At 47.0% G+C, this 24670-nt stretch overlaps 1 protein-coding gene across 2 annotated transcripts in view; it reads right to left on the reverse strand.

Annotated features, from left to right (window-relative positions):
* Positions 1 to 6979: 6979 nt before the first annotated feature.
* The window catches only part of LOC144128838 (lysosome membrane protein 2-like), a 74836-nt gene continuing 57145 nt past the window's right edge, over positions 6980 to 24670 (reverse strand). Inside the window, exons 5-13 of one of the 2 annotated variants that reach the window (XM_077662596.1) lie at positions 22944 to 23035; positions 21099 to 21148; positions 20384 to 20453; positions 15383 to 15680; positions 12003 to 12076; positions 10320 to 10371; positions 9822 to 9974; positions 9045 to 9093; positions 6980 to 8319 (exon numbers count right to left, since the gene is read on the reverse strand). In XM_077662596.1, the coding sequence (XP_077518722.1) occupies positions 8126 to 8319; positions 9045 to 9093; positions 9822 to 9974; positions 10320 to 10371; positions 12003 to 12076; positions 15383 to 15680; positions 20384 to 20453; positions 21099 to 21148; positions 22944 to 23035 (1032 nt within the window). In that variant the 3' untranslated portion in view covers positions 6980 to 8125. The remainder of the gene's footprint in view (positions 8320 to 9044; positions 9094 to 9821; positions 9975 to 10319; positions 10372 to 12002; positions 12077 to 15382; positions 15681 to 20383; positions 20454 to 21098; positions 21149 to 22943; positions 23036 to 24670) is intronic. The other variant, XM_077662598.1, reaches the window with a different exon arrangement.

Here is a 24670-nt window from a genome sequence, read left to right on the forward strand (position 1 = left end):
AACTAATTTTTTATTATGCGAAGTGGCACTTCTGCGTCTTATAGTTTTGTTTATTTCCTTTGTTTTCTTTAACGTTTTCTCCTTCTTTTTTGCTTTTTGCGGCAGCTGCATACTTGGCACTCGCAGGTACCGACAAGTACCAAGAAGCACATAATACGAAGAAGCCAGTAGTCACTGAAGCCAAGAAAACGATAGGGGAATTATTTTTAATTTGCGGTCATCATTAATGCAAAATTTGTACTGTAATCACTTTATGGCTAAAAAGTAATTGATGAAAAGTAAAAAATACCCCTATGCTTCCCATGGTTTCGATTACTGTTGCCTTCGTTAATATGTATGTCTGCTTTAATATGCATGTCGTTAATATCATAATCATCATCAGCCTGACTACACCCACTGCAGGGCAAAGGTCTCTCCCATGTCTCTCCAATTAACTCGGTCATTTTCCAGCTGCGCCCACCCTGTGCCTGCGAACTTATTAATCTCATCCGCCCACCTAACTTTCTGCCACCCCCTGCTACGCTTGCCTTCTCTTGGAGTCCACTCCGTTACCCTTTAATATGCATGTCTTTAATATGCATACTGCTTTCTTAAACGTGTACTTTACTCGGTAGCCTGCGCCCTAAACAAGGCGCTCATCGCAAGCCAATAGCAAAGTAACTACCGATTCGCGTACAGAAGCTGACAACTACCGTTTTTCCGACGGTGACATGTGCGCATCAAACAGCACGCTCTGCAACTGATATGGAAGCTTAGCAACGCATCCTAGAAAAAAAAAAAACAGCGTATGCATGGCTAGCCACCTAGAGCCGCATAGAGCTACCTATAGAGCTACAGTAGAGGCTCTTTACGTGAGCTATCCCGCAGGGAAATGTAGAGCCACCCAGGGTGCCTCGATGCCGTCCGCGCCGTTGAGGCACCCAAGAGCTGCCACCGTTCACTGAGCGCCATCTGCTAGCGTTATCTGGAAAACGTTCTCGTCGTGCGCGCTATTCAAAAAATGTAGCGCTCTCAAACAATAGCTTTTGCTTTTAGCTGGTTTGGCTTCACGGGGTCCCAAAGAGACTCGGGCTATGAGTGACGCCGCTGTGGAGGGCTCCGGATATTTTCACCTACCTCGGGTTCTTTAACATGCATTGATATCGCACAGTACACGGGCCTCTAGAATTTCGCCTCCATCGAAAACGTGACTGCCGTGGCTGGGATCGTACCCGCGTCTTTTGAGCCAGCAGCCAAGCACTACAGCCAATGATCCAACGCGGCGGCTCAGTAGTTATTCTAGGCCTTTATCTCAAGCAGATTATGCGGGCGCGTATATTATTTTTTTTTACGCTTAGTTAGCTTCTTCGCTCTCAGATTTATTTTTGATATAAGAACGTGTATACTTACATCACGCTTTTTTCCCCTTTCCTTGATTTTCGTCGTCACCACTGTCTTAGAACGCAGTAGTCGCCCTGTGTCAATACGTGGTATAACTGTTCTGCACCTGATATCGGTAACCTTTTCCGATTCCATGAATGTGAGATCAAATTAAGTTAGCAATACTGCGCTGCAGACAGGACAGTAGTCTATGCTGTCTTAGTATTGCTGTATGCACAGAATCACCTGTCTAGTGTTCTACGTGGTACAGAGCTATCCAAAACCGGTTGTCTTAGTGGCCCCTCAAGAAGCCTCTTCGAGTAAACGAAATACACGCGCAGTCTTTCCTGTTTTTTTACGACTTTCTTTTTTTTCGTCAGGATGAATATTGCACATGCACTTATAAGTTCCAGGAATGAATTCGCGATGTAAACATCCAGCTTTTAGCCTTGATTTCAGTCTGTCAACATCCTACGAGATATAATCGGGATCACAAACATCAGTGATGAAAAAAAAAGAAAGAAAGCATAAGACGGTGGACCAGGAAAACGACACAAGACGGCCGCTGACTCGCAATTAACGTTTCGTTGCCAAAACACGCACTTGAATACTAAATCAGTGCAGTGAAGGTCCAAGACAAGAGAACGCGCAGTAATGGAAGGTTAAAAGGCGGTACATAGCAGGCCCAACCGAATGGGGCATGCATGCGCAGTTTGCCCGTCTCATATAGTTTCCTCAGAGAATACATTAGACTATAGCTCGAGAGACCTTTCCGTGCCGCTCATCGATTACCTTAACGGCACTGACGCTCGCATTACGCGTTTTTATCTTCGTGGGCTCAGACCTTCACTCTACGTTGTAACGTTCTCTACAAGTTAAACTTTGCCAACAACAAAGAAATTGGAACAAACGTTTCTACTTGTTGTGTCTTCACAGTTACGACCTTTTAAATACTGAGTGCCTGTCAAGATGCACCATCCGGAGGTCACGTGGTAGTCAGCCGTACACAAGCGCGGATTAGCCAAAAGTACTATAGGCCCAGATTACTCGCCGCGTCTGACAAATTCGGAAGTCTCCGCCATTGAAGCTCGGCTTGATTTCTTCGCCCCGTCGACCGACAGAAGACCCCTTATCACCATGTGGGCACGGACCTGCTTGGTCCGTTCCCGGCGTCCTCGTCTGGAAAACGTTCGATACTGATCGCGACCAACTAGTTAACACTGTAAGCTGAGACCATGTTCCTTGTCTGACCTCGGCGTTGACACCTCTGTTCAGCCTGCTGAGGAAGCGCGGCAACTGCCTCGGCTCTGAACTCACCATCAACAGGAAACTGACGCCACTATAGGCAAATCCTCGAACAAAGTTTCATCACTTACGCGCCAGGCGACTTCGAGTGGGTTTGGACACCTGTTCTTCGCCGCGGACAGTGATTTCTTTACACACCCGCTATGGGTTGGAGTGTACACGCCCTCTTGTTCTCAAGGCACCCCATTAATTACGATTTTCTTTTGCACGCGACGGGGAAGTTTTGACATCTGTGTGATGAGTGTTTCAGTCATAAACGTTGCTACCCCTACGCGACACATTAGCGACACAAATAAAAAAAAATCGCCTCTCCTTTACCCTCAACACCTCCCCCCCCCCCTTTTTTTAATTTCAATTCCTGGGGAAACTAGTGCCGCGGGATTTTTGAAAATTTTCTGCGCAAGTATAATTCGGCCCTAAACGAGGCTGTTCGTCGCATCAGTGATGTCACGTCCGCAGTTGCACCCGCAGCCCCGGTCATCTCATCGCCACAGTCTAACGGCACTGAAGCCGTCCACTTGCTTCGGATGAAGCCCTGTCGCGACAAACCGCTTGATTGAACTTATGGTTAACAGTAGCTCTGTCCCACATTGCGATGCTTGTGTCTATACCTGTCTCTGACTTTTACATTTTATAGCTGACATTGGCGCATCGTGTAGATGCTACAGAGGAGAGGGGGGCAGTGATGCATACATTGGTAGAAGCTGGTTGCCTCCTGCTCGTAGACTCTGATCACTTGGCGCCCACCGCAGTTTTCTAGGGTTCGGCTGTTCCTATACTTCGTATTGTACGCTACAGTATTTTCAAAAATTAATAAAAGTGGGAGGAGGCGTCTCTACCCGAAATGCCTTGTAAGGCTTAAAACCAATTAAAAATAAAATAAGAGGAACTAAATGCTCAACAGAGACATTTTCGAAAAGCATATATTTAGAGAAACGAAAGAACTGGAAAAAGTATAGTTTTCCATCAACATCACATGTGACTTGCTAATTAACACAGGTCGTGTTATTGATTGGAATGTGACATACCCCGACAATCTCTCGAATGGCAGAGCCTTTGTTCCAGTAAGAAACGTCCGAAAACGGCAATAACAGCCGTATACGCTTGGCCGTTGGCAGAGAGGCGATTGGCGGTCACTGATGAGATAGCTGCTTCGTTCACGTAAATATCTTCCTAACTGGTCGATGTACACTGCCCAAAAACGACAACAACAAAAGTGGTATATAACGCATTTTGTGATAGGCTTCAAGGCGGTGTTTTTTAGTAAAAACTTATTTGCCAACAAGAGCTCGTCTTATAACTTCTTTTTTTCATCCGTGGTCTTATGCTCCGATTCTTACACCAGGGATGGAAACAACTGGTGCAGCTTTCGAACTAGAGTGGTGTTGCTGTTCTTCTCTTTCTTTAAACTATCGTTCCAGTCTACCTTTTCTACTCTCGTAGTCTTCAGCGTCACCTCTGTCCTCACAAAGTGCGACAGTTAAACTTTCTGTTCACTCATTGGTAAATCCCTACTGTTGGTAGGTATTTCTCCCGAGCTGCCACAATATGTGTCTTATGTGTATACATATATTTCCGAAAGCGTTAGATGCTTTTCCTGGGCTCTCAAGCAGAGGGAATGGAAGCTTGGGATTCGTAGAAGTCTACTTTTGCGAAATGACCTCGATATCACTCTGGCCAGCTTATGGAGGAAACATGAAATAATAGCGTGTTCATCAACATTCGGAGCATAAACTAACTGCGGAGAAACTGACAGATAAAAGCTTAATAATCTCGTGCGTCATTGCACGCGTTCAGGATAGCGTCCTCCTTCACCATTCGGTACTGATGACGTGCATGTTGATGCCTAAGTCGTTGCATAAATATTCAACAAATTAACAGATGGCGGTGAGAGGGACGTAAAAAGACTGCATTGCGGAAATAAAAATAAAAGCGTAAGGAAAGGAATAAAAAAAAGGCCAGATTGCGACGCTATTACTTCTTTCTCTTCAGATTTCTGTACTATCATGTCTCATTTAGCAGTCTCTAACCGCTACGTGCGCCAATACGTTTAGTTTTACAACACGTCCATGTTACTTTTTTTCCTGTTCGCTAACGACTTGTACGCATTTGTGTGAAGCAAGCGCTTACTTTTTTTGTTTCAAAGCTCATCGCATGCAATAATGTCCGTCCAGCCACTGACGCAGATATTGACTTCTTGAGTAGTATTGTGTAACAGTTGTTCCTATAACTGATTCTCTCCTTTTTTTTGTCTCTATTGCTTGCTGATCTGCGCCACCACAGAACCAGCGACGTGCCCTGCCTACCTGACGTCATAGGCGGTGAACGACCAATTTTATTGAGACAGAGGACAAATCAGGAAAATGCAAATCCTGGCTCCCAGTCATCGCCATACGTGTTTCGATGCAGAAAGTGCACCGCGCTGAGAGGCGACTCAGATCGCGTCTATAAATGGCGCAATGCCAGAAAGAGCACGCGTCTACGATAGGCGCATGGTTTAGCCTACATATTAACGAGCAACGAGTATAATAACCGCTCTCTGATGACGTCATACGTACGGTCTTCCTTGTTCTTATCTACTACTCTGACGACGGATGCAAACAAAGCTCCGGCGTTGACCATTCTTCGTTATAGCGGCTCTTGAGCTTTTCGTTTCACGTCAGCCGTTGTCGTGCTGCATAATGCCCAGTCCCAATCTAGCTGCACGGCAACAAAGCTAGCGTTACAAAAATTTCGCCTTGCTTTCAAGCAGTGTAATTTAGCGACTTAAATTGTCGGGAGTCGCGAGAGCTTCAATAGGTTTTAATTAGTTATTCCTGGTTATTCGGCAATTTTGCAATGAGCCTCGCCTAGCGAAAATGAACCGCTTAGTTTCATTCACACTTCAATTTCTCTCTCGAAATATTTACAAACCCTCGAATTATTTTAGGCTCATATTATGCATGGAACAAAGAGTACGTACTCAATCTTTATATTTGCGCGCGTATTTAAGTTATCTTTTGTTATTAAATCTCGCTTACCGTATACGCTGCGGCATCTAGCTCCTTGTTTACACGCCTACTTGCCGCAGATAAAAATACATATCATAGGTGTCAGACCCTAAATAGCTATATGCCTCCAGGGGGCTAGCTCCAGGGGGCTACCGTACGGCTCCCGGCCGACCACGTTGATCGTAACGATTAGTGAGAAACCCAGTTCGAAAAGCAGGTTTGAACGAAGACCAAATAAAGGTCACCGCGCATTGGTCGCTATGTAAGTCGAGGTGTGCCTGCTGCGCTTTGCAGGCCTCCTTATGTTCCCACTCTGAAAAGTTGCGAAAGCGCATGCTCTTTGCTTCAGATCTTGTTAATTCGGCGTAACGCTGTAAGTACGCATTTCGTAACGCAGTGTTCTCCACCAGAACTGTACGGGCGTCTAGAGGGAATGGCATCGGAAATGTCGATCACGTAGTAGTTCACAAATAGCGCGCATTAAAAGGGCACTAAGAAGGAATTGATTATAATGAATAGTGGCCTTTTCTCATCAATAATAAAAAGGCTAACACAGGGTCCAGTTGGCTGGACGTCAAGAAAAAACCGCACTACTAGTAATTACAACACGACGAAACTGAAAAACCAAAAACAACAAACCATTCTTGTCCTCTAGCAAAGGAAAAAACAGCGCTAAATTTGACACCAACGCACAGAAAGATGGACATGATGGGCGCTGACTGCAACTGTATGTCTTTCTGTGCGTTTGTATCAAATTTAGCGCTGTTTTTACCATCGCTAGACAATGTTCCACCAACTATCCCAGCAAGAGGTACTGTTACACTTGTGATATGTGTTGTCTCCGTTTCTCGTGTTGTAATACCCAATTACTAATATTTGGGGGGCGATTTGGTTAATTTCTTCAAATGTGCGTACGTACTTGCGCAAGGAAGACTCGAACAAACGAAGTAACACATAAGACATGTTACTTCGTGTTACATGTTAATGTTATACCCAGTCGCGCGTTTTTTTTTTTTTTCTAGGTCTCCACCAGCTTGTAAAAAATTTTCGCCGCTTGTTTTTTTTTTTTCAAGAATTTGACCGGTCTGTACGACTTGTGCATGCTTGCTGACTTCTCTTTTTTCGTATCCATTTCTATTCTCTGCCTCTCTGAGTTCTTCTCATATCCTCATTTTCTTTCTATTTTTAAATCTGTATAGGTTCTGCCAACAAAGCTGCAACATTGTTAGCGGTGCGATATGTTTGTCCGTAACTAAATTCGTCTCCACACTCCTCTTCCAACGTCCAATTTACATTCATTACGCGTGTTAGAAAAGGTTAACAAGTCTAAACCATAACAACTTTATTGCCGTCAGTGTTAACGAAAATAATCACACATCTGCAAGAACCAAATGTTCAGCAACAAAAGGCCCTGAGGGTTCTCGGCGATGCGTGCGTGGTGTACCAAACTCGCTTCGAATCAACACTTGCCAACTTCTGGTGATGTCTTCGTCTGAAGCAAGGCCACCACCAGCCGTCGCAAGCGGCCACTGGGCATAGTGGGTGTGGCGGTGGGTCTGCTGGTCTGTATATACCCTCTAAGCACAAATTACCCTATAGGAGGGTAAAAGGGGAGTAAACGGTCCTCTTGCGCACTCCCTACTATAGGCTGGGTATGTTACCCAAGACCTGGGGTATATTTCTATCACTAAAAATATGGAACACTTAGGGTTGGCAATGGGAACAGATTTCCTCATCAAAGCATGCGAAGTTACTGCAGTTACCAAACTGAGGTTTCAATCTCGTCATAACTGTGAAAGTGCAGGCCTCCGACGCCACGTTTAAAAGTCTCCTCCCATTTCTACCTGCATCAAGTTACTGCGCTTTCAGGTGGAAATATGCCTCTGTTGTGAACAGTAAGCATTCCATATAGTTAGCGGTGTTAATCTACCCCGGTACTTGGGCAGCATACCCAGCCCCAAAAAGGGAGCGCGATAGATGATAGTTTATGCCTTTTTGACTCCCTTATAGAGCATATCATGTTTGCAGTGTACATCGCGAACTGCTGCCAGTTCCCCGCTCTCCAGCAGGTCACGTGATGTTTGCGGCTAGTGGAAGGGGTGGGGATCGGAGGTGAGGAGAGAGCGGGTGATACTTTGCAGTCGCACTCAGCCCGTTGCATGGAGCGCACCTTCGATGGAGCGCACAATGTAGTCAGCATGGCACGGACTCGCTGGATCTGTTCACGTGAAGAAAGGCTCGCCTTGTTCCGAACTATGGTGCTTGGAGTGATGAATCTCATTCGTTGTGAGCGCACGTTGCGAGTGCTGGACGGCGGTGGTTATCGCAAACACGGAACAAGAAAAAAAAAGTTCTCACAGGCTTAACGTTTGATGCGGTGACTAAGTGTACACTCTGGCGTGAACTTGCGTGTTCTTCACGTGTTTTCGAACTATGAGCCATGAACAGTCGCACCACCTCGCTGAAACGTGCTAGGGTTTCTCACTAGTGACTTCCTCGTCTCTAGTCGTCCCATTCGATGTGATGGTGGTTGGCGCGTGGTGTTCGACACTACCGCGATGCTGGTCACACTGCTGCGCTGAGCACACGGGGCAACTTATGAGCGCGGAACTTTCTTCAGCCCGTTCGTCTGCTCGGAGCTGATGCCGGCCGTTCTGGACTTGCCCTGCAAGAGCGACAATCTGACTTCAACACTTCACATGAAATGGCACTCGCTGTTTCAAGACGGTCTTTACTCTCTTAGTGGGTTTGTTTGTTGAACTTAACTATCATGATGTGTTAGGAATGAGAGAACATGATCTTTATGGAGCGGAGTCGATTGAATATCAGGTGCGATTTGAGTTTTTTTAGGCCGGTTCTTTAACACAGCATTTATATTTTTGCTCTGATTGAAGTAAGTTAACTTTTACTATATGTGAACATGCTCGCAGGTGCACTGCACACTCATCTGGATGGACATGAACTCACTGATCTAGACAGCATAACTTCAATGAACGCGTATTTCCTCGGCTCTTTTTAAAACCATGCAAGCTGATTGTTTTGAACGTGAACATCTTTCACGGAAGACCTTCTGTTTGGCTAGTCTTTCCTAAGCTGACTAGTTTCTTTTAAAGGTGGGCGGAAGTATTCTTCAAGTACTTTCAAAGCTCTGACGACACAAGGGTACACAACATTATTTACAAAGGACCGTCGTTCGGTCGTCGATAAGACGTGTCTGCTCACACCACGGGCCGCAGGATCGAACGCCCGTACCAATCTTGAGGTTCGCGGAGCGCGTCCAAGGAGGAACCACTTCGTCGTCCGTCAATGCGTGGCTTGGCTAGGGACACTTTCTTATTGCTGTTACAATTCGAGTATATCCACATTAAAGTCACAGCTTAATCTACCCACCCTGGCTTCTTGTAGTACCTCTTCGATAAAGTATTCGCTTCATTGGCTCCTGAAAACCAAAACATCAAAAGAGCTTACTGCATCGCCTGCACCAGTCATCTTAATGTAGTTTATTTCATTCAATTCCCACATTACTACCTTTCATCAGTCATTTTCCTTGCGCACAACTCGAGACTGGAATGGTCTGTCCGCCCAAGTTGCCGCAGTCGTCGATTCTCAAGGCATCAAACAGACCATCGAAAAAGTTAAATCATGATTCTTTCTGTTTCACCCCTCATGCAATTATTATTTTTGGTGCGTTGAGATTGGCAATAATGAATTAATTATTTTTTATAATGTTCATCTTCACGTGCTCACACATCACTAACAGAATGTTCGACGTTTTGAACAGTTATTATTTCCTTATGCCATCTAAACTGATTACTGAATTTTCTATTTGTTGTTCACTCTCCAAACGTCATCATCATCAGGAGCAGCAGCAGTAGCCTGATTACACCCACTACAGGGCAAAGACCTCTCCCATGTTTCTCCAATTAACCCTGTCCTTTTCCAGCTGCATCCAAACGTCAATATTAATGCAACTGCAAACACAATGCAGAAATCACAGGCTATCAAAAATGGAGTAGTTAAATTTCTTTTAGCATTGTTTCTGGAAGTCATCATTAGCTCCCTTCACCAGCATGTTGTTATGCTACGAGCATCTAGCGTCCGCGATTCCAGCAAAGTCCACAGCTCTTTAATCAACGTATAGCGAGGTATCCGTAACAGCGCTCTCACCTGCATGTAGTAGATGAACACCATGATGGCACAGATGCAAGAACCGACGCCGCCAACTATGAGACCCGAAGCTATCGTTGCGTTGCCAACCTTCTGCGGGAACTCGACCTTCTGCTTGAACTCTTCTGCCATGGCAGGAGCCAGCTCCGCCCTCTGCAGACACAGCAAGGAACCAGCATGAAGGCATTTACAAATTTTCTTTCTTGCCGCAACTTCCGCATTATGCGGAGAGCAAAGCCCTGCACTCAAACGTTCCGTTTGCATTGCCTCGCCGGCCGAGGCGCCGCCTCAAGGCCAGTTAAGTAGGGTCCTTGAGTAAAAAGAGCATCTAGTTCTTCGCAGCTGCCAGTGTTTCAGAAACAGTGAAGAGAGGGCTCTGTGATATTTTAGCTGCGTCAGCGCTTTCTTGCGTTCGTTCTTGCTTTCAATTATATTCGTTTGAAATGAGGAAGAAAAGAAAAAAAAAACGCTGCCCGTTTAAGCGCTTGCCAGACTCACTTCTTCAATCCAGACGACCGGAAACACGGTGTCTTTCACGTTCTTCAGCAGCCTGTGAAAACACAAGTCAGAAATCTATTAGTCCGATTGATTTCAAGAAAATAATAAGCATGATCGAGCGGATTAAACCTTGTTTCGACTACGCTTTCGCAGAAAACTTTATTCGCAGACGGTTAGTTTTAAGTTGTAACTTATCAGTCATCATCTATAAGGGCGAAGAAAATCGTGCCCCGCTGGTCGAGTTAGGAATAAAACTATACCGACCTCTTCATTCTCTCAGCCGAGCAAGTCGCATGCCTGACACCTACGGCATGCAAGTGGGGGATACCTATAACGCCGCTGGGAGAGCACGCGGTGCGTGTCGAATAAACAATAAAATGCCCATCGCTAGTGAGAAAGGCGACGAATATGGAAATTATCTGGCAGTTCAGTCAGCACAATGGATACAATTATGCGCTTCAAAGTTCCAGCCACTTCATGCTTAGTCCTATGCAACTGGATGTATGTTATAGCTTTCTATAGTTACATCCCCCTGCAAGATGTCTGATTCGTCGCCTCCGCTTCGTTCCAGGAGAAGAAGGAACGATAGGACCGATAGAGCCAAGATCAATAATTGGATAACATTCACTACAGAGGGATAGGCCTCTCGCATTCATCTGCAATTAGCACAGTTCGACGCAGGTCGCACGCAGATTGTCTAAGCAAATCTAATCTGATCTCCCACTTTGCCTTCAGCCGCCCCCGCCTATATTTTCCGCCTCTTATTCCATTACCCCAACAGGCAGTCCCTTATCTGTTTCCCACACTGCACTGTGTGCTCAAGTTCATTCCCTCCAGTTCATTTCCTACAGGACATCATTACCTCCGGTTTATTCTCCAATTCTCAACGGCTTCTTTTTTTTTTCCATCTCTCAACGCCACGCCTATCGTTTTCCTTAGCGTGAACAGCTCCGGGTCTGCTAAGGGTGGAAAGCATTTTAATCAAATTATCCCCCGTGCGGAGCGCGTTGCCGGAGCCGAAAGCGGTCGCTATCGCGCTTGTCGACCTAGCGTCGCGGGTCACCACTCCCGAGCGTCTTGTGCCCGATTTCCGGCGCGGGCGGATGCGTTTTAGAGGTCGCGTGCGGTGACGCCCACAAGCGCGTCTCGGTTGCGGCGGCGTTTTAAACTTTTTTTATCCTCCTTGCTACAAGCTCCGCGACCTCCCAGACACTGAACCCCCCGCACTCTGCTTGTACTAGCGCACGTAGGTGTACGGATGCGCGACCCGCAAAGCAGCTTTTAAAATACGCAGGTCGCTTGGGGTATACCCTTACAAAATTTTCTTTGGGCAGTCCCCTGTCTATAAAGTCTATACTGTAGACTGTCTATAGACAAATCCTAGAAAGTAATAGATTGACTGTACAAATGCTATTGGCAGTCTATAGACAATCTACAGATTTATGGTCATACACATTTAGTAGACTTTTGTCTATAGACAATGAATAGTCGGTATGAAGTCTATAGCCTGTATGTAGGCCTCATACCGACTCTACTGCCTTTCTATAGATATTTATTTGTCTATTAATAGTCTGTAGACAAAAGTCTACTAAAAGTGTATGGTCATAAATCTGTGGGTTGTCTATAGACTGTCTATAGGATTTGTATAGACCATTTTATGAGGGACACAACCGCGTCACTTACGTCAGTCGGTCGTTCCTTTTGAGATCCACGTTGATTTGCAGCCTTTTGGAAGCTCGCATCACCAGTCCCGTCAACTGCAGAAGAGAATTGAGTAATGCCGATTTTAGTGGATTTCTTTAAAAATCCGGTACAAACACATCGCCCGGTATTCAATGCTCCCGAAGGAAACGTCCTGTGCCGGATCTCGCTCAGCTTATCACGTGATATGCTCGTACTACACAGTGGCCACATGGAAGACCACATCGGAGAAGAGACGCACCGCACGGTTAAAAAGATCCACTTGGTACTTTAAGTGTAAAGAACTATAGATCGGCGGCTTTGTTGCATTCTTGGTGAGTAGATTGTTGGCTAAAGCGCACGCTACGGTATTATTCAGTCCTTTGAGCAAATGTTAGCACTACTTCACGAGGTCTAACCGGCTGACTGAGTTTTTGTGAAGCTTGGCCTTGAAGGTGACCTTGGTTATAGCATAGCAATAACTCATGCATAAATAAAATAAATATTGTCATGACTGGGTTTTGAACCCGCGGCGGCGCGAACATATAAGCTTCGCTGGCCACTGCAGGAGAGCACTAGGCTATCGCCGCAGCCCATCACGCCTCGTGTTAAACTGCAACACACTCGCGCTGTGCATTGCACATCGTCGTCTTCATCAACTTTCATATGCGGCGCGAGCAGGTCAGGTCAGCTTAACCTCGATCAGAGTTTAACCTGAGTCTAATATCATCGCCAGACGTGCCGACGACCCAGCAAAGCAAAACCATGAGCCAACCAGGCTAAACACATGCTTTCGCCCGTCTACTCGGTTTAACTATGTTACAAATCCTGGTGCTTTTTTTATTTTCTCACGCTCAACGCTCCCCGTCCGCCTGGTTCACAAGCCCCGTCTTTGAGAGTAACCCATCTTGTATGCCCGTCATGTAAGCTGAGTAGATACGATGCAATGCACAACTTTGCCTTTTTGGTCTGCAGGAGGTGCAGACATCAGCCACAGAAACATGTGCTGGGCACTCGCTATACGTCACGTGCCTTTCTTTTTCGTTATATTCTCCTTTTTTTTTTTTGCCCTTTGTGAAAGAATGCGGACGGAGGAGCAAACAGCGTGCTGCACACGTCTGCACGCTACTTGGCATGGCTCTGCAGCACTCGCCCTGCAGGCGCTGCAGAAACCATAGTTCACCGCGGCAGCTACCTGACAGTGACAGGGTAAAAGACACTGAACTATTTTCGCGGCATTGGCGACCATATTCACCTTTTTTTTCTTTGGAGTCATTATTTCACAGTGTAGAGAGTTCATCACGTATAGTCAGAAGAACGTGTCCTTTTTATACTTTGTCTCCTCGCCAGAAACTTGCACAAGAGGGCCATGCGCTGTCTGCACGAAGGACCACTCAGAAATTCAGAGAGAAGCACAGATGATGCAGGTATTTCACACAGAATTTTCTAGGTTCCTGTCATCCCAGCTACTCCAGGGTAACCCGAGAAACCGTCCACTAAACGTCCATAATCATCTCTTGTGACAAGAATGCTCAATTTTTTTTTTAATTTTTATTGTGCGTTTTGCTGTGTGCGAATGCGTGTAGAAATGTATTTTTTCCTCCGGGCACCAGGGTACAGAAGCGACCGTAGCCGCTTTTCGGAAAATAACCGCAACCGCCCTTCTAGAGGCATCTTTGGAGGGCGTACGTGCGTGAAATACAAAACGCATACCCTTAGTAAATGATCTACGAAGGCTGCCGCCCATCTTTTCTTGCGAGACCTGAAAATAAGCTCTCGCCTCACTGCGTTACTTCTTGGTTTTTGTTATTTATTTTTAACTCGCGGTGGCATCTGCGCCTCAGCGGCCGCCAATAAACTCCTCAGCCATCTGTGCTCTCGAAGGACGAAGCGCGTAGCTTGGGTTGCATCCTGAGCACTCTTACCCCGCGACCCTGACTTACAACAAGCTGGCAAACACGCGCGCTCAAGTTGAGGTCTTAGCCGTCGGCATCCTCGAGTCCTCGGTGTACTCGGGTGAAAGATGGCGATTGTCAGCAATGAAGCTGTGAAGCACACGCTGGCTGGAGGCTTCCGCATATCGTTACCGGCGCATGGAACGCTTGCAGGGAGGAGTCTAGCCGGTTGCACTGAAGCTTTCGCTGCGTTTTACCTAAACAGAATCCGTCATTGGTCTCCAAGTATAATAAAGCAAGAGAACCACGGTGACGCTGGGAATCGAACTGTCGGCTTCTCTATTCCAAGACAGGCAGTCTCCTTATTGAGCCATGAGTCCGTCTGGGACAACATGCGCTGATATATGGATGGACTGTCCTTGAGGTCCGCGTGCCATAGAGGGCGCTGGCAGTTCTCAGCGAGAATGACGTCTATGATGGCTATAAGTGATCAGTGCTTAAGAACTATTGTTGCAGGAGTCCGCCACAATTTCTAGCTACTTACATACTAACTACTTACTTACTGGGAACCTTTTTTTTTTACAGACTGCTGTTAACGGTACGTTTCCCGATCCAGCAGCGTTCGCATCATCCGCGTTGGCGTAACACGAGCGCTGAGTTTGATTGGTCAACGTGCAATGACGCCACAAATGACGTTACCGGAACGTGCCATGGCAACACGCAGCACTGAGCGGTCCGAACATAGTGACGTCACGGGTGACAACATAGTGACGGAATGCAATATCGACCGGTTAAGTAAAAAATAATGAACAAACAAAATACTGTATTCACCACCGAAAACAGCTGCTGCTGAATTTCACATTAAACAATGGCAGCTGTCATTGTGCGTTTCTTTTTCCTTGGGGTGTCCTACAGTCATGCACTTGTTCGCAGATACTTCTCTCACAAATGGATGCCGCAGCGAAACGTATAGAGAATGCGCTGCACTGCATAATGCCGAGTCGAGCGTCACCGGTTTGTCATTTTGTTGACTAATCTGCCACCAGAATGTTAGCGGCCCAAAACAAAACCGGTTACACCTCATGCAACACTGTTGCGGATAACCTTACATTCACGGATTGCGCGCACATTCGAGCCACCCTCATACAAACCCTGTCTGTCAGCTCGAAACCGTGCTGTTTCGTGTTTGGCGCACGACACCGCCCCAGCTTCTCCTCAGACACCGGAAAGCTCTGGTTAAGCACACCAGAGCGATCCTAGCTTCCAAACACCAGAATTTATGCCGCATCAAGGGCCTCTCATTTTCTACCTCTCTCCTCTCAGATGGCACCCTGGGCAGAGGAGTGTCCAACAATGACGCGAAGATTATGGGAACCGTGACAATGCGGTTTTCCTTCTCTTTTCTTTTGCGAAGTGGATAGAAAGCACGAGAGCAGACGACCACGGAACGCGTTCAATGGTCGGACGAGGTTTCGCGCACTTCCTCACCGGGTGGATGTCGAGGAAGGTCTCGTGCGTCTCCTTGTTGGGTCGCAGGCCGTGCACGGCGCGCACGAAGTCCTCGTCTCCCTGGTAGAAGTGGGGCGAGGAGAGCACGATGGGCGCCCCCTTGCGGCAGGCGGACACGTGCGTGATGCCGCTCTTGGGGCACACCGGGGAGGAGAGGCAGAAGCAGCGGTTCTCCTCGCGCCGGTCCGCGGACTCGAACAGCGTGGCCGGGATGGTGAAGCGCCACGCGCGGATGCCGTGGACCTCGGTGTCCTTCTCGTAGCGGAAGTACATGGACCTGCGTCGTGATTTTGCCTCAGTTATACAGGCGTCCTTGTTTGAACCTCGTTAAAACGAAGCGGTTTATAACAAAATATTGGATATAACGAAGGAATTATTATTCCCTTTGGGAGCTCGGTCAATACGGGCTATAACGAAGTAATCTTCGGGCCCCTTCAGCTTCGTTATAACGAGGTTCAACTGCATTGCTCAGAGAATGTGAGGAACACTACGGAATAGGAGAAACAACGATCAAACAAGAAGTAATGGTCAAGTGTGACACGATCCAAAGCGAGCAGCGATAATCATTAGGTACAGACAGCTCTTAACGACCGAAGGTACACATCTTGCAATTTTGCTATTTACTTTTTATCCCTAATTGCTCGAACACACATACAGGTACTGCCAAAAGTATTTGGAAGGCAATAAAAGTGAAAAAAAATAATTTCGTAGCCCTCATTTCACCGGTGCTTGAATAGATAAATGCAGCCTAAATATGACTGCGAAATCCACAATGCACCAATAAATTTTTATTCTTCAGCCGCCACGGTGGCTCAGAGCACTCGGCTACTGATCCGGAGTTCCCGGGTTCGGACCCGACCGCGGCGGCTGCGTTTTTATGGAGGAAAAACGCTAAGGCGCCCGTGTGCTGTGCGATGTCAGTGCACGTTAAAGATCCCCAGGTGGTCGAAATTATTCCGGAGCCCTCCACTACGGCACCTCTTTCTTCCTTTCTTCTTTCACTCCCTCCTTTATTCCTTCCCTTACGGCGCGGTTCAGGTGTCCAACGATATATGAGACAGATACTGCGCCATTTCCTTCCCCCAAAAACCAATTATACCAATAAATCTCGACCACTATGTTTTGGATCCAAATAACAATGTTTTCCGACAGCATTGCCTTCCGTATAATCTTGACGTCCGGTGTGCACTTATGGCACCCGCCTTATGGAACGCATGTGTATTTACACATGCGTTCAAATGCATATGTTGTCATGAAAAACACGAAACAGACGGCAGCTAGAAGCGAACGAGAAACACAGGGAACGAGAGTTTGTCCTGTGACCTGCGCTTCTCGTTCTCGTCCGTCACCCCTTTCGCGCTCTTCACAATATGACATACGCCACCAACTAGTCGAAGCTGCAACTATAGTGACGTATACTTACGAGGCCGCTTAACACGGTTTTGTTTTTATTCTCTATCCGCTCTGTGCGTGCGTGCGTGCGTGCGCGCGTGCGTGCGTGCGTGCGCGCGAGTGGGAGTGTGGACGTGCGCGCTGGAAGAGCGGTAGTTGTCGCAAGCTGTTAACGCAGCGCAAACTACCTACCGAGTCCGAAAGCGCACGCCGGCTGTGAAGTGCGTGTAACTCATCTTTTTATGTACACATCGCGGCTTTAGTTCTGCGGGCCGGATTTCTCGGAACTGTGGCGGCTGAAGCTCAGGCACATTTTTGTTAGGTCCGCATGGATGACTCATGGAGTATATAGCTTATGTTAAGGCAGCCCTTTAGACTACGTTGACATTCAACGGATGCGTGCAATATAGCGGGATATCTACAGAAGCAACAGATGTCTCGTAGCAAGTGCACAGCAATGAAAAGGCCCGGCCAAGCGTGGTTATAGCGAACTTCCTGTTTAAACGAATGCTCTTGCTGCTGTCTCTAGGTTTAAGCAACAGTGTTTTTGCGCATCTTCTGCGGTTGCTAGTTGCCTTTTCGTAGCAAGCCAGCCTTGATCGACGGGCTACGTCATAACCGGAGCGTTTAGTGGTACAGAATCATGCTATGCTTATGCAAAAAATAAATGAAAATTGGTTTTTAGGAAAGGAAATGACGCAGTATCTGTCTCTCATCGCGGCGGGCACCTCAACCGCGCCGTAAGGGAAGGGATAAAGGAGGGTGAGAAAGAAGAAAGAGGTGCCGTAGTGGAAATCTCCGAAATAATTTCGACCGCCTGGGGATCTTGAACGTGCATTGACATCGCACAGTACACGGGCACCTTTTTCGTTTCGCCTCCATCGAAACGCGGCCGCCGTGGTCGGGATCGAACCCGGGTACTCCGGCTCAGTAGCCGAGCGCCTTAACCACTGAGCCACCACGGCGGGTTATGCAAAATGCACCTTTCCGTATTTATATAGCATAGCGAACAGCTGCAATCACCGCTGATCTCAAAAGGCGCGAACTACAATGTACATAAAAGGAAAAAAAAGTAGGGGGGGGGGGGCGAAGTATGAAGCAATGCTTGATTGCACGGAGATGTCACGCATGCCATGACTATGAATGTAACATGAGCGTCGTTTCCTTTTTCTCTTTGTTCTGTTATTCTTCTTCTATGAAGTTTATGAGTCGTCTCTGATTATTCAGCTTCCCACCCAGATTACCTGGTCGTGCAGAGGGAGAGAGTCAGCGTGAATAATAATAATAATTGGTTTTTGGGGAAAGGAAATGGCGCAGTATCTGTCTCATATATCGTTGGACACCTGAACCGCGCCGTAAGGGAAGGGTAAAGGAGGGAGTGAAAGAAGAAAGGAAGAAAGGGGTGCCGTAGTGGAGGGCTCCGGAATAATTTCGACCACCTGGGGATCTTTAACGTGCACTGACATCGCACAGCACACGGGCGCCTTAGCGTTTTTCCTCCATAAAAACGCAGCCGCCGCGGTCGGGTTCGAACCCGGGAACTCCGGATCAGTAGTCGAGCGCCCTAACCACTGAGCCACCGCGGCGGGTAGAGTCAGCGTGCAGCGGCAAGTTTCCTGCCATTTTTACTGAGTTCCTGTCGAGTACCCATAAAAAAAAAGAACAGATTAACGCAGCTACGAGCATGCATTTCGGCACGTGTGGGCAAGAAGTGACGAGGTGCTCCGGCTTGCCGCGCGCCGCCGCGCCGCTACAAGGTCTGCGGCTGCATCGCGTACGATGCGAATGGCCTCGACAGCTGGGCGTCTCGAGCAAACATTGCGCACGTGTTCATGAAGTACTGGCCGCCTTGAAAGCTTCGTGGTCCGCTGCCCGCGAGACTTACTGCTGTTTACATTTTTTGTGCTCCCCTCCTCTTTTTCGTGGAAGTTGCCCCGTATTTCAGGGCACGTCATTTCCGGGCAGTGCCAAACTATCTTGCTGCTCTTTCTGGTTCACTTGGTTAGCGGTGCCGAGACGCACCATTTATTGAAGGGGGACAACTTCGTGCAGTTGTTGGTCTCGGTGATAAATTGACTGCGCGGCTCTTTCTGAGCGTGTTGACCGGCAACAAAAGGCGCTTATATCGCCGAGAAAATCGGATTTAAAAATAATCCCGCCAGTCGATTCAAACTCTTGACGTCTTTACCGGAAAGGACGGATTGTCACAGCTTTAAAGTTAATGGCGCTGTAGCATAGCCTCTGGGATCCGCGATAAATCAACGTCGACGCACGCACTTTAGTTGCGAAAACGGCCGGTGAGGGCGACACCTGTATTTGGTTTTGCGTTCTCTCCTAGCCTATAGAAGCTTCGTTTTCAGTGAGAGTGGTCTCTGTGATTAGAACACGGTACTCTGTCGATCGATGCAGGCCAACTTCTGTCTGTCGCCTGTGCCCCTTGAATGTGCCACAGGAGCGCGAAACAACGAAGGGTGATGACATGTGGTCGACAGAGTGTTGCCGCTAGTGCGCTCCCTGCACCAGGCACGTGAATTCGTATGTTCCGTTGCCCGGATTGCGTAACTGCTCGAGCATCGTAGCATGCTTGGACATACAAATGTGCCACGAGCGGTCCGCCTTAATTCAATATTTCTGCAGAGTTTTGCCACAACGGAGCAATTTCCCGCAGTAAAACTCCAAGGCTAACAACAGCCTCAACCTGAACCTCAGCAAAGCTGGGAATGCTCACAACTCCCGCTGCGATTGCTGGATTTCGACCGTGCATCACATGACGGCACATCCCGGCGCTGTTGAAAAGAACCGCGAATATTTCGGAAGTCACCGGCCTTGACGATCGCTGAAAGTTCATCTACAGAGCCTGCGACTAGACGACCACGAGTGGGAAAATTCCAAGCAGTCCTTGACCTATATACATAGCTGCAGAGTGCCACGTACGTGTTACAGCCGCCGCGTTCTCCCCGCCTTTTGGCTCGCCTCAGCTGGCCTGATTTATTAAGCACACCCTGCTAATTACTCAGGACGACCTTATAGGGACGTACTATGCTGATTATGCGGTCTATCTTGCGTATATCTTGGCGTGCCGAGAATAAAACTTGTTCACGTTACTCCTTCCAGCCATATCCGCCGAACAAGCATCTGACATTTATCCTGTAAGTCTGGTACTGCTCTTCCCATTTAGTAATACGAAAAGTACATTATTTTGTACATTATTATTGTCAGGCTAGCAGGTTCATTAGAATCGACCGACGCCATTGGCTGGAAGTGGGTCATTTTACGGGGAAAAGTCGCTTCGTTCTTGAGTTGTATCCGACTATAGAGATAAATACTGACACACCCAATCTGACGTTGTGAAGGCCTGATACCTCCGACATGCTTGAACAAACAGCAATGAGCGCCTCAGAGGTGAACATTGACGTAATTAGCTTAAGATGTCTTACTGAAGTCAGCTATTGGTTCACTGAGTAAATAAAACATTACCTTCGTCTGTATTATTTTTTTCATGTTAATAAAGCTTAGTTGTCAAACTTTTTTTTTTTGAAGCATCACTGAAGCACTGTTCTCTAGGAACACTTTCCTAGTTTCACTTACCGGCACAGATCAGTTGAGAACACGTACAGCGTGCTGTCCTTAGAGATGAATGGCGGGAATTGGCCTCCGTCTGTTGGAGAAACAAAAAAATGAGAAGACACAACCCCCTTTTTTTTCAATTTTCAATGCTAACTTAGTTTAACTAGAAACTCTCGCGGGGGCAGATAATCAAGTTATCAAAAGAAATACGAACTTCGTTTCTAAGAAAAAGATTTCGCGCAGCGCTTCAACGGCTGCGCTGGAAAACAGCCTCGAGATTTAATTCACAGGCGTTATCAGCTCACTGCGTGCGCACATCGCAAGAGTGGCTTCCATCCGTAAAACTCGAGCTGTAATAACCGCTCCATGAACCCATATAAACGTTTGGCCTCACACACACCTGTCGTTATTGGCTGACTGCACTCCCCATCGACTAAAGAGCCCGAGTTTTTCACAATGATTGCACATATATAGTGTGCGCGGTATACACAAAGAAAATTGATAACAAATATAAACTTCGCTGCTGTCGGTTCCCTGAAAGATATATAAATCATTGCCTTTGTAGAGCACTAGAGGGCCTAAACTTTAATGAGGATGTGACTCACAGTGATAATCTGCGAGATACTTCACCAAAGGCACAGTTTTTATATAGTCAGAAAATCACAGTGAAGCTCATACCGCAGCAAAAAATAAATAAATAAATGCTGAAACCAAATTTACAGCAGCGGCTCCTCACCTGTTCCGTTGATCATGTTGCATGTAGGGCCCGCCCAATAGGTGAGATTCCTGCATAGTACATGCTTTGTTAACGGCAATCTCGAGTAGGAGCGACAGTTTCTACGAGGTGCTCTACCAAGCATCACTAATATTACAGAGCAATGTTTATATTGGCATATAGTTTAAACTTCACGTTTTTCTGGCTCGAACAAATTAAAACGAAGAAATGAAATCAACGCAAGCAGCCAAGAAGTGGCGTTACTGGCACTCGGGTAGCGAGTGCGTGTTGGTTTTACTCTAACGTCGTCGTCTTGCTTCGCGTTACTCAAACCAAGTTTTCGTGACAAAGACTGCATGGCGTTGACGTAGGAAGCGCTCTTCACAAAAATTAATGCACGATTTCTCACAATTCGCATTAAAATTCCATAAAGAAAACATTGCGCTCAATTTCAACGCCATACGAGTGCCCTCTTTAGCTCCGGAAAGAGTACTAGGCATTTGTGTTCTCTCCAAATATCCACTTCAAGCAATAATTTCCAGCAAGCCGCAAAGCTTACGTGACATAAATTTTCTAATGATTGCACATATCTTACGAACGGAAAGCTTACGCTTGGACGCTTTCTAGAAGTCATATCTCAGTAATTTTTTTTTTTTACTATGTATTAGTTTTTTTTCCCCAAAGCGCACAGATTTTTCTTCTGGCGGCGTCATAACCTCCAGGCATGACCAGAAGGAAAAGGAGAACGCCCCTCTGTTCTGAGGGCATTCTTGTCGGCCTCAACTGAAATCAAAAAACAGTGTGCGTCTATACGCCGAACGCTAGAGGCGATACCGATCTGCTGGCACTTGAGATGCCTGCCAATATCATACAGGCAACGCCCAAAAAGGCACGTAAATCCGCTGCTTGCTCCGTTTCATCCTGTCGCTGCCCGTACGCCCGCAAGGCGACAAAAACACTTCAAAATACCGCTGGGTGCGTTCCAAGGCCCTTGGCTACGTGGCGCTTTGAAGCAGCCCGCTACAAATGGATGGATAGATAGATAGATGGATACGGCTGAACCCTTTAAATCGGGCGATGGCTCAAGCCACCTAGCCATGACTTGTGAAATTTTTACTCTTGTCTTGATTTTAGCCACCAATCAGATAACCTTCGCTTGGTTACTTCTACCCGCTTAAAATCTACTTTCCCTTCAATGTCCCTAAACCCCAACGCCTTGGAAAAATCAGCCCCGCTGCTTTCCACTGTAGGGTGAAGCCCTCTACAGAAAAGTATCAAGTGTTCAGCCGTTTCCTCCTCCTCTCCGCACGCAGCGCACAACGTGTCTATCTCGTGGTACCTGACTCTATATGTCTTAGTCCGCAAAACTCCCGTCCAGGGCTCAAACAACAAAGAGCTTCCCTTCTTTGGCAATTTCCTGCTTAAAAATCCTGCATGTTCCCAGTGCTGATTTCGTCAGCAACCCTGTTTTCCACAGAGCTGCCTCTGTTTCTGTATTATTTAACCTTTTTCTTAACCGATAATTGCTGATTTGCCCCCCTACTGCTGTCCAGATAATTGCTTGTCAATTTTCTAGTTCGCTTTCTCCATTTCGTATCAACATTCCTTACGTACAGGTATCTGAAAACTTTCCTAGCCCACTGCTTTTCCCCCATTTTTCTCAATCGCTCCTCAAATGCTATCTTACTGCTAGCTTCTCTGCTCTCGAACGACGCCCATCCCATATCACCCTATACCCCCTGATTTGGTGTATTGCCATGTGCTCCCAGAGCTAGCCTCCCTACGCCACATACCGCCACATACAAATCAAGACAGCACAAGCGACACCAAGTGAACACAAAGTAAAACTCCGGTCGGCGGCCGCACCTCAGGTTGTTCCACTGTTCCAGCTTGGCGAACTTCGCGGGGTCGTCTTCACCGGTGTACACCGAGTACAGGCCGTCGTGGCTGTTGTTCCTCTGGCGGAGAGAGTGAAGATACGAGAGACTCCATTACGATACCTGCGTGTTGAGTTCTTTTGTGGAGCTGCATATCGACCCTTATACGTGCGACTGATTCCGACGTGGAACACATAGGTTTGCGTATGCCGAGGCGCGAGCTATCAACGCTTAACAACGAGAAACGCATTAATAATTTATGAACTCGACTAAAGTCAGCATGAAAACTTTTATTTTTGTAATTTCATTAGTGAGAACGCTGGCGAGAGTAGACGATGGCAAACTAGGTACTTTTTGCACCATCTTATTTGGAAAACAGCAAGCAAACTACAACGAATGTTGCTGACAGAAGTTGCATGTGTTCTGAGTCTTTGCGTTGTATTTCAATACGGTTGGGGTCCTTTCAAAAAATAAACATTTTTAAACAACTGCGACGTGAACGCTGATGTAAAAAAAAATCGAATTTATTTGAAGCTTCCACTTTCTTCTGGTTCCATATACATCATTCAGAACTTCCAACAGTTGGGACATCAGTCAGAAAACTGATGCATGTCAATCACAGCAAGTGCGAATAGATATCAACGCCACACACATCAAACATTATAAGAACTTAGTAGAAGAGCGCAATTAGCCGCCACTGTCAACAGAAACGCTGGAAAGAAAATGCGCCGGCAATGCGTCCTGCCTTTTAAAGAGATCACGGAGGGCACGTAAGTCCACTTACATGCTTTGAAGGCGAAAGCATTAATTTTTTAATTTATATTTTTCGCTCCCTTTCTAACGACACATCTACTCATTAGAGTAGTGTCGCGAGGCAAAGCATGCACTCCGTTCACTTTATTCGCCAAGAAACAACGCGGTTTTGTATCCTATGGGTTGCGTGCTGAACTCGCAATCTCAGTGTCCTTGGTTCAATACCCCGCACCTTCGGAGGAATTTCTTTTGTTTGCTTATGACGTAATTGGGGTTTTTCTTGAACATCTCTGTGCGTACACTCTTAGCATGCTCGTTTCACTTTCCTGTCTGCCTTCCTCTCTATTGCGTGGTTACAACGCTTTCTGGCTGCACCAGTGCAAGAGTAATAGAAGATGGAGGTCGCAGGAGGAAGTGCAGCTCGACGTGGCAGTGCCGCTACCGCCAGGGACGCTTACGGCCATAGAAACAGTGGCAATCGCATAATGGGGGAAGTACTGGCGGCATTAGAGGGCGAAGCCACGTGACCGGCACTTGCGACAGCTTTATGTGCGGGCGAACAACCGCCGTTAGTGCGCACGTTTCGTAACCGACGCGGGTCGAACCTGATCGCTCCCGGCAATCCACGCTCGCCAAAGCTGAAAAACAGGAATGTCGCGGGGAAGGCCAGCGTGGCATAGGACCCTTGCTTCGAGCGAGGAAAATGAGCATCCTAACTGAAACAAGTGAAACCTTATCGGCGGCAGCAATATGTGCGCACAAAAAATGGAAGACACGGCATGACCCGCCAAGCGCACGTATAGCACGTGGCTTCGTCTAACGGGGTTGAGCACGGATGTCGGTACTCGGTCGCCGCAAAACGATTTCGTTTGCACACCGCTGGAAGAGTAGCTATACGTTGCATGATCGAAAATGAAATGGTTGGGGAAAAAAATTGTTTCGAAGGGGAGGGAGTTGACACAA

The sequence above is a fragment of the Amblyomma americanum genome, chromosome 4 (genome assembly GCF_052857255.1).
Source record: "Amblyomma americanum isolate KBUSLIRL-KWMA chromosome 4, ASM5285725v1, whole genome shotgun sequence".
NCBI classification, from domain to species: Eukaryota; Metazoa; Arthropoda; class Arachnida; order Ixodida; family Ixodidae; genus Amblyomma; species Amblyomma americanum.